We start from the raw sequence: 14,186 nt of genomic DNA, 5'->3' as shown, positions 1-14,186 counted from the left end.
CTGCTCCGCAAAAGCCAAGAAAGCAACCAAGTGCACTGACTCAGGATTTTTTCCCCAACACCAGTGCACTAGCCTGCATTTCTCTGTCAGCTGTAATGCCTCACAGCAGATCAGTAATTCTGGGAAAGCATTCTTACTCCTTGAAGCACAGCTCCTCACGTTGTTCTATGCTGTAAAAAAAAAAGAAAAAAACTGTTTTCTTATTTCTTGTGTTATGCTCCTTAAGAGTGACAGGGTCTGGAAGGAGCCCTCCAGGGAAGGACCTATCTTCCGCTCCCTCCACTGGCTTCTTCCTGACCCTGTTGCCCTTTCCTTTACTCTTTCCTTACCCTGCTCCCAGGAGAGAAGGAAAAACAGGGATAATGAGCAAAAGGCTATGGAGACTGTTGGGAAAAGCAGGGAACCAGACTTTCCTCTGCAGAATGAGACATTTTATAGGCATCCAGGGTGACTGGACAGTTTGCTGAGACTCAGACACCAAGTTGACTTGAAATCAAATCTGGAAGCAAGAACCCACCTGGAAGAACACAGGAAGCGGGAGCCTTGAATGTTGTGCTGCCTGACCACTTGGAATTTTCACTTTTTTTAAAAGTTAATGAGTCCTGATTATATACTTGTAAAACCTCATTCCTTGAACTTAAAAGTCACTTTGAGAAAGCTTGTTACAGGCTCTAGGCAAACCTACCTCGAAGTGTTGGTCAAGTTAGGGTCTTGACTCACTTTACTACTGACAGTACTGGAGCGGGTGTTCATTGATAGTCATTGGCAGTGATGTTATTGGATGTATGTGTTGGGGTATATGGGGTAATGTTTTCTGAAGCGTCTAAATCCCAGTAGTATTGCTGAGAGTGAGTACAGATGTAATAAACCTTACTTATAATTTGGGCAATATAATTATAGTTATCAAACTCTGGGCTTTATCACATTGAGGGTCTGTGTGACAGAAAAATCAGTTGCTTGTGGAAATGGGAACTAGCTTCCTATAATAAGAGTACTGCATATCCTATGAGATCGTAAGTCACTTAGATCCCTCCAAAAATTGTTATCAAGGTACCATCTCTGTTAGAGTCCATGGACGGGATAGGGTGCATTCTGTTCTTTGGTTTTGCGTTGCTCACAGATTCTTTGCTGGTTAAGTATGCTGATCCCTCAGATGGGCACAGTGTCGTTCAGCAGATGGAAGAGGATGTGCTCTAGTCTGGAATTTTTTATTTTTTAAATATCCTTAGGCAATATATTTTGGTAGCAAGCTCTTGTCTTACCTGTAATTCCTATACTTGCTCCCTTTGATTACTAGGAGAACAGTTAAGTTTGGACCAAAAAGTTCGTTTTGTTTGGGACAGAGACAGGGAAAAGAAGTGCAGAATATTCGGGGGGGGTTTGTGGATCTAACATACCAAAAATTAAGAAGCCACAATCTCATGAGGCAACCTACTATCAGGCTACTCCACGTTAGCTGTGGAGCAACCTGTCGAAATTAGGCATCCTGGAGTTTGACCTTTGCACAGTGTGCTTATAGAATATCAATCTTGCATCTGATCACCACATCACAGCAATCTAAGGAAAACACAATTCACAGTGATGGACTTCAGATTTGATTTTACAGAAGCCTCATGAGCCATCTGATGGCCACAGATAAGCAGCCTGGGTGGAAAGTTTTTCCTTTGATGCATTATGAAAATACAGAAATCTCTTATCAGTTGTCCTCCTGCTTTTCTTTTTGTTTCCTTAGTCCTTGCTATATACCCTCAAGAACAAGTGCCAGTACATAGATAATTGATGTGGGAGGTACAAAACTTTTACCTGTTTTGGTACTACATCCACATGAGAGACACTGTGGAACTACTGTCTTTCAAGATGTTCCTGATAAGCAGTAGGGAGATTTCAAGGTAAAAAGGCCCAATCCTTGCTCTTGTGGTTGAATAGGATTAATTTCTGCAGGCAGTGTTTTCTTCGATAAGCAAAGATTTCAAGTAAATAAGAAATCTAACCTACTAGAGGGAAAAAAAAAAAGACTTATTGGGATTAATTTTTAATATTTTCTGGTCTCCTTGGCATATGCATGGTTTGCCATCTGGAGCTTCTGCTACATTAAGCTACTGCCTCAATGGATCAGAGAACTATTTCTCCTCTTAATTGTTAAATATAATTTAAATTACTTCAGTCGCTTTTAAAAAGATAGCAATAGCTTTGATACTTTTGCAATTTGACATTTTAAAAAAAGTTACTTTAGCTTTCAGCCAGGTTGTAGAGATACTAGGGAAGGTAGAACTTGTAGTTTTATTTTTTACCATTTTTTTTGTATTTAGCAATGTAAGTGAAAAATAAATATGAAGAGGGTTGGCCAGAACTTGACTGCAGACCCTGGCACAAAACAGTGGTAGAAGCAGGGTTTCTCTTTGCAGAGACAGTTTTATAAAGGTCCAAAAAAAAGTACATTGAGCAGAAGTTGAAAATATCTGCACATAAACAAAGATCAGGTGCTGATCTTAAGTTTTAATTCTTTGCTTTCTTCATTTGGGCTAAGCCTTCCTTTACTCTCTGAAATGCAGAGGACCCACAGAAGAGAAACAGTTCAGAAAGCTAGGAGGGTGCAGTGGTACCGCATAGCTCTAGTCCCCACACTGAAGGCTTTGAAGATGATAAAAAAATAGTGACGTATCCTGAGGGGTCTTGTGTTAGGCAGAACCACTGGCCACTCTCCTCTGAAGTGCAGAACTAAAGGAGGAAGAATGGACCAGCACTGGTTCGTTCCTCTCCTGAGGCTGCAGAGGGTTTCATTTCCATGGATAACCATTGAAAAAAGCCTGGCTTTGCCATCAAGGGGGACTTCATTTATGATTTCATCATGGATTTGGGGAGAGATCTTCCTCAAAGTATTTTTGTAAAAGTGGTAGGGATATAAAAATTGGAAATTAAAAATAATCCTCTCTCTGTTTCACTTTTCAGTGTGTCAAGACTTATTTTTGTGCGACACTTAGGGGGTGTCCTAGCAGTGGCGAACATCAGGGGTGGTGGTGAATATGGAGAGACCTGGCATAAAGGTAAATCAGTCCAAGCAGAGCAACAAAACTACAAGCTCAGCAAGGAAAATGACAACATTTTCTCTTACTTCCTCTTCGATACTCACATCTGCTTTTGCCTTTTACTTACTCGGTAGAAAAGTAAACTTTTTCCTTACTCATACATTAGATCTGTATGTTGTCCAATGTTACCTGATGTTTTTTGTTAGATTGTTTTGATTTTTGCAACCTACTTAAAAAGTCTTGCACAAACACAATATTTTCCAATAAAATTATTGCATTTTTTTAAGCAAGGTCAAGTTCCGTAGACTTAAGGATTTAAAAATGCAGCTATTTATCTTGAACTGATTCCCCCCCCCCAAAAAAAAAAAAAGTCTATTTTGCAGGAGACCTGGCTAGCTTTCATTATTTGCAGGTGCACATGGCCCCAGACTCTAGATCCCCAAGACAACAGCACTGGCTATTTAGACTCTTTTGGTATTACAGAAAAAAAAATAAACAATTTGCAGAACCTTGCAGAAGGTGTGAACTTTTGAGTTCAGAACGTACCTCTTCCAGATTGTTCTTGCACAATTTATTAATAGACCCTCTTCTTATATTTAGTGAATGTGATTGAAGTTCATATGAGAACAGTCAGCTCCACAAGTGCAGTGACATGTCAACCCCTCCACACTCCCTTAGGAGGTCCAACTTCTTCTAGGCAGGCATTTGACCTTTTTGGGTTTTTTTTTAGCTGACTTTTATGCTGCAAGGAAACCAAGTCACTCACTAAAAATCAACCTCTTTTCTCCTTTTCTCCTTTTCGTAATTCCTTTGATGTATTTCTCTCCATGTTTTTCCCATTCAGTCCTTGTCTTAATCCTTTGATTGTCTTTGTCCACTCACTGTATTGTTGACAATTTTGTGTATCTCTTCACCAGTGGAAAAAGCTGGAAAAAGTCCTACTCATCTCTGTAACATACCCATTGTTATTTAATGGTGATGCCTTATTTGTATCCCAAGAATCTGGTGGATAAATTGCTGGAGATGTTGTCAGCAAGGGAAATGCACCAAAACAGTGGTGTTTATGATGCAGTAATTTGCCATGGGAGTAATTCATAATACCTTCTTATCAAACAAAATGGTATTCCCAGAGCACTACATCTTGGTTTTACTATTTCATTTGCGGTAACTTTTTGTCTGGGTCATTTCCTCAAAATTGAGTTAAATATGTAATAGTTTCATAAATAGAAGCTATATATGCTTGCAGATATAGGATATAATTGCTAAAGATGAAGTATCCTTCATTAATTTTAATTTGCCGATTGGTTTGTAATAGGTTTTAATAAAATTTATCTTAATACGATAATGCTTCTTTGGTCCACCTACTTCCTGCTTAATTTTGACCCAAGTCTTTTATGGAGTTGCATAATAAGATATGTATCTGCTCTTTGTTAATTCCACAAGCAATTACAGAAGTCTGTTTACTTAGGTTTAATTGTATAGATAGGATCCTGACCTTAAAACAGACCACAATTTTGAGCACAGAGTAAGATTTATTTCTCCCTTATTGCCACACATTTTAAGACGTTTTCATTGTCCCAGTATGGCTCTTCTCAATGGTCTTGTTAATGTGAGAATGATGTGTCTTTGTTAAAAAAAAAAAAAAATCAAAAATTTACTGGTCCCAGTTCTACGAGATCTGTATGACTAAATGTCAGAGTTACCTTCCCAAACCTTTGCAACATAGAAATGAAGCATCCAGTGTAAACTGGGTGTCTAGGATCACTGGATGGACAACAGAGATAAAGAGATACCTCCAGATTACAGCTCATCTCACTTATTTTAGGGCAGAATTAATTGTTCTTGAGGTTCCTGGACTATAGTGGGAACCTTAGCTAATTAACTTAGAATAAATATCCAGCTAACTATGCAGTGCTAGTAACTAATACTCTAGTATCCAATACTAAACAAAGTAGAAGGAACTGGACTTCCACTTCTGCATCCACTGAGCCCCTCTTACCTGGCTGGGCCACAGCCTTTGCTACAGGAATATGAGGAATTTCTTCCTAGTTCCCATTTCTTACTAGCATTTAATTGCCCAAGAAAGAACATACCAGGTCTTAAGGTAGGATAACCTTCAAGGAGCAGTCAGTTTTAGTCTCTTCCCAAACCAATGTCTAAAGGGGGAAGATTATGAGATTTGGTCAACTGTGAGTTCTCTAGGTTTTGATATTCTTCTGCTCAAACAGTTGAAAGATTGCAGGGCAAACCCATCCTTTTCCTTCCCTATCCCACCCTGCAAAATTTCTTGTTTTGAGAACTGGAAGTCTTAACCAATGATGTCATCTGGACCTACATTTTCACTCATTATTTATTCCTCATACATCTGATCGCATTTGGAATTTTGTTCAACAGGATGGCAGCATCTTAAGCATTTCCATATTGATAGTTAATAAGATTTCAAACCAAGATGCAACTCTGAAGTCCCTTTTTGACCATAGCTATATATCATCGGATTTGAAAACAGCTAATGGGAAAAAAAAAAAGTAAATTACCAGCCACATATTCTATGTCCAGGAAATTAGAAGTGCTTATTTTATATAGCTTATTTTATAAGTTGAAGATTTATTGCCTTAAGAAACTGTCACTGAGTTTAATGCTGTTAAATTCCCATTAGATCAAACCTCGGGTGGATTGTATGTGGTCGTTTTGTGTATATTTTGCAATGCAAAGCTTTTAGCTTTAATTTTACTGGATAGGAACATTACCTGGCACTCACTCCACAGTATAGGTATGTATTATTCAGAGATTCTGAAAGCATTAGAGTTATTGACAGAACCATCTTATACCCTCTCTGTGTTGAAAGAATCTTTCATTTTTGCTGTGTTTCTGAGCTGCATCAATTATTAAAATGTTCATGAAACTAGAATTGTTCCTAGGTATGTTTGCACACACATTTTTCTGAAGAGATGGTATTGAATGGATTTCATGGCATCAAACGATGTGTTTTATTTTTGTGCTAGGTGGTATCTTGGCCAACAAACAAAATTGCTTTGATGACTTTCAGTGTGCTGCTAAATACCTCATCAAGGAAGGCTACACATCCCCAAAGAAGTTGACTATTAATGGAGGCTCAAATGGGGGCCTCTTAGTTGGTAAGAACTGCTCATCTATTTCCTGGGTTTGGTGCTGGGTTTATCTAAGTAACCAGGCAAAAATTCATGAGATCCTCTTTTCAAAAGTTGCCAGAATGTCAATGTATTAATTTATACCAGGTGTTAAATATATACAATTGTACTTCATTTGCTGTTGGCATAGGACGTTGGGATTCTGCAGTCTCTAGCAAAGGCTGACTGCTAAAAGCAATACTTAAAATTGCTGTCTTGTGTGGTAGAGCTAACACTGTGGCAGAATCGCACACTAAGTAAGAATGCTTTAAAAAACATTTGGGGTTTGATTTTTCTTTCTTAAGGCTCACCATTACAGAATAATTACTGAATAACCAGAAATCTGTTATGTAGCATCGGGAAACTTTGTGTGGTCTGTAGCGTAAGCCAGAACCCCATGTCCTGCAATCCTTCATCGGAATTTCTCTTTCACTCTTTCTGTAGTCATGCATTCCTGTTCTTAGAGGGTAAATGAAAACATGGCAGTTCTGCATTTAAAGTCTTTGTACAGGGACACGTAACAATTTGACTCCACTTTCATTGGGTGGTTAAAACATGACCACAAATAAAATCACTAATGTCTGTCTTCATTTTATGTGAGACACATAAAATACAAGTACAGCTACTTGAAAAAGTCATGAGCTTTTTAGGGGGTCTGTAAATTTAGCACTTTGTTGCAAATGCATCGTTTGCATATTGTGTTCTGAAATCCAAGGAAATTAATCGCCTCCTCTTAAACAGAAAAGCTTGTCACAAAAAGGTCTGATAATGTAAGGAGTACTTAAAGAGCTACAAAATTTATTTCTGATTAAATCTCTGTATCTGGAAGTAGTAGAAGAAAAAGGGAGGTGATTTTGTTCAATTGTGAAAGGGGGAGGAAACATGAATAATATTGGTGTTTGTTTTTATTTTTTTTAAATAGCATGAAAGGTATGTGACAGTATGACTGTGTTGAGCTACTCATGTAAGAAGGAAAAAAAAAGGCTTTCAGGTTCATAAACCACTGATTTATAGAAAATGAGTAGATTTACTATTGGGAGTGCAAGCATTGCACAAGTCAATTTTATGTGAGTGTAAATATATATTTGGAAAGGCAGTTAAACTTTCAACACGTTACATTCTGAAAATACTATTTTATGGTTACATGGACTTCAGCTTTAGTCAGGATGAGATTCATCCTACCCAGCTTTACTAATCAAAAAACCTGTGTTTCTGGCTGAACAAGTCAGCTGGGCTCCTTGTTTAGGTAGGGGGAAGCAAGTGGCATCTGCAGAGTGTACATCAATCCAGTAAGGACACAGGTGTCAGGAATTTAGACCTCCCTGCTCTGAAAAATCTTGTTAGAAACCTTCCCTTGCACTTGTAGATGGATTACAATTCAGCTGGATTTCCATGCTCTTGATGAGCCAGACAGGGATTTTCTTTGGGTAGAATTAGGTGAATTTAAGAAATTCTTTTTAAGTGCTTTTTCATCAAAGCAGAACTAAATTTTGCAGTAATTGTTTATGCAACGCTAGAGAGCATAACTCATGCTTTAGGTGGAAGGACCCACTGCCAGATTTTCTAACTTCTTATTTATTTGAAGAAAAGATCTGACAAGTATTGTCACTCTTCCAAAATACTGTTTCCTTTTAGTCTTACTAACAGGAGGTGTCTGAGGAGCGCAGAGCCCTGAGCTCTTGCCTCATTCAACTGCAAAACAAGACTTCCTTGTCCTGCAGTGTGATCCCAAAGCTGAGCAAAGCAGCACAGCTGTGAGCTGAAAACCTCCTTCATGCAAACGCAACGTTTGACCTCTCGTGTTTGCTTGGACAAACAGTTCTGAGGTTTTAAAATCTTACTTTTGTACTGAATTTTAAAGCTTAAAATATGTGGAGAGGAGAAAAATTCACAAATAAATTGTTGTGCCAGGTTACAGTTTATTAATGCATATAATTATTATGGCTAATCAAAGGGGCTATGGAAATGGATGAGTGTCTCTAAGTGATTTCTTACTGAAGTAACTATTTAGGGAACTAGGAGCAGCAATTTTTTATAAAATCCTGAGCAACACACAGTGCTTCAAGAGGCACTCTGCAATAGAGAGTACTGAAATTAAATGTTGTTATAGTTGTTTTGGTGTTTTTTTCCTAACAGAATACAATTTATGTTCATAAAAGGGAATAACGTGAAGGGGAGAGATCTGATCAAAAGCTTCAGTTAAAAGGATAAAGAGCTTTTACCTGGCTGCTATTTAAGGCACTATATATGAAAATGGCTCAGAAAGGACCCAGGAAAAGTTAGCATAGTTACGTATCAGAGATGACCAGAAGTAAAATCACATCCTTCAGAGAACAGAAATCACGTTCAAATGAAGAAAATAGGGTAGAGCATAAACTCTGACAGGGACCAACAGACCACAGGAGACTGATGAGCAAATTGCTTCCAATATAAAGATTAGCAACGAAAGCTTTCTATGCACATCAGAAGCAGGAAGCTGGCCAGAGGATCTCTGGGACTTACAGGTTAGTGAGGTGTAAAAGGAGCACTAAAGAAAGTTAGTGGCAGACAGGAACAACTAAATGGTCTCTTTGTTTTGGTGTTCCTTCCTGAGGAGGGTAGGGAGTTCCCTACACCACAGTCTCTCTTCATGGGGAATACTCTGAGGAGCTGACTCAAGCTGAAGCATCAGCAGGGGAGGTTTTGGAACAAATTAATCAAATGAAAAGTAGTGTGTTGCCAGGACAGATGGTGCACATGCAAGATCCTAAGTGAACTTCGATAGGGAATTGCAGGCTACTAAGCCTGAATATCTGAGGAACAGAAGGGGGCAAGTGTAATGCCAATTTTTAAATGGTTCATGGTGATCCACAAGCTGCAGATGAGTAAATCTGACTTCTCTAATCAGGAAACTGATAAATAATAGCTGACATATAAGGAAGAGTTTTGCAGGGTGAAGTTGCATCTTGCAAATCTATTAGAGCTATTTGAAGGAGTCAGGCAGCATATGGTACTTGTAACAGTGATCTAGGTGACGAGTTATTCTTGGATTTTCAAAAGCTTTCGACAAGGTCCCTTGCATAAAGCTAGGCAAGAAAGTTCTTGCTGAGCTGGAAGCAAGGTTGTGTCATAGCAATATCCTGGTTAGCAGGAGGCAAAGAATGGGAATAAACAATCCATTTTCACGATGGACAAAAATGAAGGAGGTACAAGAATCTGGGAAAGAGTATATCTACATGTGGATGCACAGTGATGAGCTCTGAATTAAGAAAGGGATTCTGGGATCCGTTGTTGTAGTTATGTGAAAATCTCAGTGCTCCTTATTTATTAAAATTCAAAAAAAGCAGGGGAATTTGTAAAATCACCGGGCAACAGATTTAAATCAAGCAACAGAAACTGGGATTGAAGAACTTACTGCTATCGGATATGATGAATGCTAGATGACTAAACATTAAGAAAGGAAATACATGTATTTACGGACAATATGTGTTTTGATGGCTGTTTAACAGGATGGCTGGAGATAACTCCAACTCAGGGAATACCTAAACAACTAGTTCAAAAGCTTATAAAGTCCAGGAAATACCTCCCAGTATTTGCTTAACACCTTTTCCCAGAGCATCTGCCAGTTGCCACTCTTATAAATTGAACAGTGAGCTAGACGGGCCTACTGTGGTTATTTTTAAAATACATGAGGCAAGCATTGTTCTTAAAGAAATTCTCCCTTCCAGTAGTAGGAAGATGGAAATAATAAAAAAAGAAAATACAACAGTAATTTGCTCTATTAAAATGAGGTTATTCCTCTGATTTTGTAGTAGTCTGCTTTTATCAAAACTCTTCATATGGGTTTACGTAGTAATTATGGAAGAAAACTTCCATCAATAAATGGAGGGCTTTTGCTCCTTAATGCGCTTTTCCTTGTTGATACTAATATTAAAAGTTTAGACGGTGAATGGTTTAGGAAACTTCAATTCAGTAGTCCAAAAGCTCACATATTTTAAAAGTGCATTTGTCCTTTAAACCCAGTTTGCTAGTTTGGAAGGCAGTTTTCATAGAACAGCATATTTGGTGCCTGAAGAACAGGAAAATAGCTCTTTAGCTCTTTTGAACACACCATCTTTGGGAGATATAATTTTTAGCCATTTGTGTATTTGCTTTCAGTTTTGCTTGAAAGTCTATGTAACTTCATATTCACTGGCAGTCTTCTTCCAGTGCAGTTGGGTTTATATCAGATATTTCATACTGAAGTTCTTTGGCTGCAGGTATTGTATCACAGAATCACAGGTTGGAAGGGACCTCAGAGGTCATCTATGGTAATCTATATTTCTTCTCACATTGTTTTAACTTAACAGCTTTATGTTTTGGGGTTGGTTAATGGTTTGGTTTTTGTTTGGGGTTTTTTTTTTTAAGAAACTGAATTTATGAAAGACAGCTTTTTGGAACTTGGTCTTTCATGAACTTGGCAGCGGACCTTTCACTGCTGAGCTTATTTCTTTAAGATATGAATACTAATAGAGTTGTTTTCCTGTCAAAGCTGCCTGTGCTAATCAGCGCCCTGACCTATTTGGTTGTGCTATTGCCCAAGTGGGAGTGATGGACATGCTCAAATTCCACAAGTACACCATTGGCCATGCTTGGACCACTGACTATGGCTGCTCCGACTGTAAAGAGCAGTTTGAATGGTTGTGCAAGTAAGTGTCTTTAAGTACTTCCGTGGTTGTTAAAATGCATAGTCTGCTCAACAGTTTCAGGTTGTCATGATCAATATCTATTCTAAGAACTATTTCATCCTTCCCCACAGTGGATTTGGGGAGTTCAGCATTTCCTTACAAGTCAGTCTTGCATGAAAGACTATCTTCAAAGCCCCGTTGAGTCAACTGGTTATATTTTCAAAAACCTTGTTCCACTAGCAGCTTTAACAACCTGTAAGGTTTTCCTTCTGAATGGTGATTCCTTCAGGCTGTCACAACAGAATATTTTCAAGTGAACCAATACATAAACTGTATTTTTTATGACGGGGGAGAGACAGTCACCATTGTGAATTATATTCTACAATGTGGATGGGATTTATTTGTAGGAATTTGAATGGCAGTAAACCATAACAGGATATTCATTTCTTAACTTCTTGCTGAGGTGTCTGGAAAGATTATTTTAAAAAAAAAATACATGAGAGAGACAGCTGTGTGAGAACAGAAATGATCTGCACATTGGATATGGCTAATAATGAGTGTGTTAGGATAAGTGCCATAATTTTAAAATATTTTTCTGAAACGATATCTTCTGTTATTGCATTTGTATTCCTTTAATAATGAAGACTTACATTCCAGGAGAATGCTTCAGACACACTAAACAATTTGGCTGGTCTGAAATTTAATAGAGTGTTTAGACATTAAAACGCACATGTGCTACAAGTACACTGAGATCTAACTTGATCTAAAGCATTTATTTAAAAAAAAACCCTCAATGTCAGGTCCAAATACTAGATGATCACTTGAGCCCATTGTAATTACATTGTTTGAAAACCTCCAGTTGTCCAATTTAAGCTTTCAGTGGCAAACACATTTTTGTAGATATAGAGCACAAAACAATTAACAAATTTCATAATTCATCTTTTATCAATAGATAACTTAGATCTTGGGTAATAGATAAAATATTAACTGTTATAAAAATGTTCCAAATTACTGTCATGATTCTGGACACTGAAACTTGCCTGCACGTCTGTGAATTCAGATTTTCTGAAGAGCCAAAGTAGAAGCAAAGTTTTAAATTCATTCTGTGATTAGGAGAAATGCATCTGTAGGAAGGAGTCACTCCGTACCTACTTACACCACATGCTCACTCACAAAATCTCAATAAATAATATTAGAAACATCTTATATGGCAATACCTGAAATATTTCTTTCCAACAGCTGGCAATTGCTTATCAAATGTAGGAGGATATATATGTAATTTTGTTTAGATGTTGCCTTTACAGGTACCCAAAAAGTATATAAGGCAAATATAGTGCAGTAAGGCAAAATATATAAGGCATGTGGTGTCTACCATTTAACTCCTTTTCAAAGCAAATCATAGTCTGCAAATTCACTTACATTGTTCCTTAAATGACAGTGAGGAAGCCAGGGATCCGTTAGGTTAGACATTCAAATATTGTCACGTGTTCTTAAAATAATTTGGACTGACTTAATGGGTACTCTTCCAAGTGGGAAATTCATTCAAAGATAAAGCAAAATTTCCTTCTGTATTTCCTGTCATGAAACAGGGGGAAAAATAGTATCCTACTCTTGATTTAAGGAATGTAACATTCTCTCTAGGTCTAGCTTTGTCTAAATGAAGTGTGAAATGGTTAGATGCAATTCTTTGTGACTTACTATTACATTTAATTTCTAATGCTAGAGAGTACTTTGTGTTGAGATACGTAGATACACCTTTTATGTTATGTTACAGTAGCTAAAAGATGTAAATTTTCCTGCAAAGAAAGCAAATTTAGCAAGTCAGATTATTCATTGCTCAAAAAATAGAAATCAAGGTCATTTATCGAAAGCAGGAAAACTTAAGAGTTCTCCTTTGTGTCCTGTATGGTGTTCCCTCAGAGTACATGCATGTTCAAAGGTGGCCTAAATATTGGAGGGACCATATTTAATAACTGTACAGCCCTTGTGGCCTACCGTCAGAGACTGTTTCCAAATTTGCGTGGGAAGGAGCCATCCACATGCAGACCTGGACTACATACATATGCTAGGAAAAAGTCTTGATTTCCCAGTTTCCCAGCAGGATGGATCCTGCCATGGACTTGACAGCTTCTGCTGCAATTTCCCTGTTGCCCATTCCTGATATTTTTGGCATTTCTGTGAGATGTATGCATATACCTATCTGAAATTAAGGAAACATACTTGCTTCACATTTGAGAGCCAGAGACCTGTGGCCACTACGACTGATCAGTTGCCAGTATTGCAATTCTGATTTATGCAACTGAGAACCGTAGTAATTCTGAGCGCTATCAAATGCCACTCTGACGATTTCAGCATGAGACGACCTTCTTGCTGGGTCTTGAGGAAAAAATACGTAAACATTTGTGTGCTCTTCTCAGGTACTCTCCGCTTCACAATATCAAACTACCAGAAGAAGATGGCATCCAGTACCCCTCTACACTGCTTCTCACAGCAGACCATGATGATCGCGTGGTCCCTTTACACTCACTGAAGTTCATCGCTACTCTGCAGTATGTTGTGGGCCGAAGCCGTAAACAAACCAATCCACTTCTCATCCATGTTGACACCAAGGCTGGGCATGGAGCAGGAAAGCCAACTGCTAAAGTTATAGAAGAAGTGTCAGATATGTTTGCTTTTATAGCACGATGCCTAAATCTTGATTGGATTGAATAGGCAAAATGGTTATTACTGTCTCCTTTAGAAAACAAGGGCTTTAACACCATTTAAGACCAACCAGACTACTACTCAGTGTAGTACTTACGTTTAAGAACTGCAGTCTAATATTTTATTGATACAACCTGCTATGGAGTTTTGATCTGCTGTGCTTCCCTCTTTTTGGCGTTTCTTTGAATTTCTTTTCTACTGCATTCCAAAGTGCATTTTGAAAAGCATGTTCAAATAAATAGCTGCGCTACTGTCAGTGCTGTTGTGAACATTTAGATTCCAGAGTTAGTGCTAGTTGAGATTATTTCCTGTAAACAATTTTAATGTATTTTGCGCCTATAAACATATCCAGATCATCCGTAATTAAATGTAAGTACTGTCCACGTACAAGAACTCTGAGCATACTTTATTTACATAGTAACTTATTTAAGAATGTGAATTGAAGGTGTTCAGTGATAACCATGAAATACTGAAGAGACAGTAACCTGGGTAATTAAGTCAAATATTATTAAAAAGCTTGTATTACATGCTGTTCGTGTGTTACAGTCTATAATGACAATGTTGCTAAATTGTTCTTTCTTTCCAAAGAGAATTAAAAATGTCACCAGTTTTCTCTTCTGTCATTTATTTCCACACAGAAGAGAAAATTGGAGGATGGAAAACTT

The 14,186-nt window shown here is 37.8% G+C and overlaps 1 protein-coding gene across 2 annotated transcripts in view; it reads left to right on the top strand.

The window, feature by feature from the left end:
- PREP (prolyl endopeptidase) overlaps positions 1-13,905 on the top strand; it is a 106,387-nt gene extending 92,482 nt beyond the window's left edge. For both annotated transcript variants that reach the window (XM_075087370.1, XM_075087371.1), the window contains exons 12-15: positions 2,950-3,044; positions 6,029-6,160; positions 10,683-10,839; positions 13,236-13,905. In XM_075087370.1, the coding sequence (XP_074943471.1) occupies positions 2,950-3,044; positions 6,029-6,160; positions 10,683-10,839; positions 13,236-13,530 (679 nt within the window). In that variant the 3' untranslated portion in view covers positions 13,531-13,905. The remainder of the gene's footprint in view (positions 1-2,949; positions 3,045-6,028; positions 6,161-10,682; positions 10,840-13,235) is intronic.
- The last annotated feature ends 281 nt before the right edge of the window (positions 13,906-14,186 follow it).

This window comes from Phalacrocorax aristotelis, chromosome 3 (genome assembly GCF_949628215.1).
Source record: "Phalacrocorax aristotelis chromosome 3, bGulAri2.1, whole genome shotgun sequence".
Classification (NCBI taxonomy): Eukaryota; Metazoa; Chordata; class Aves; order Suliformes; family Phalacrocoracidae; genus Phalacrocorax; species Phalacrocorax aristotelis.
Note: the sequence above shows the minus strand (reverse complement) of the source record. Positions and strands in the feature narration are given on the sequence as shown.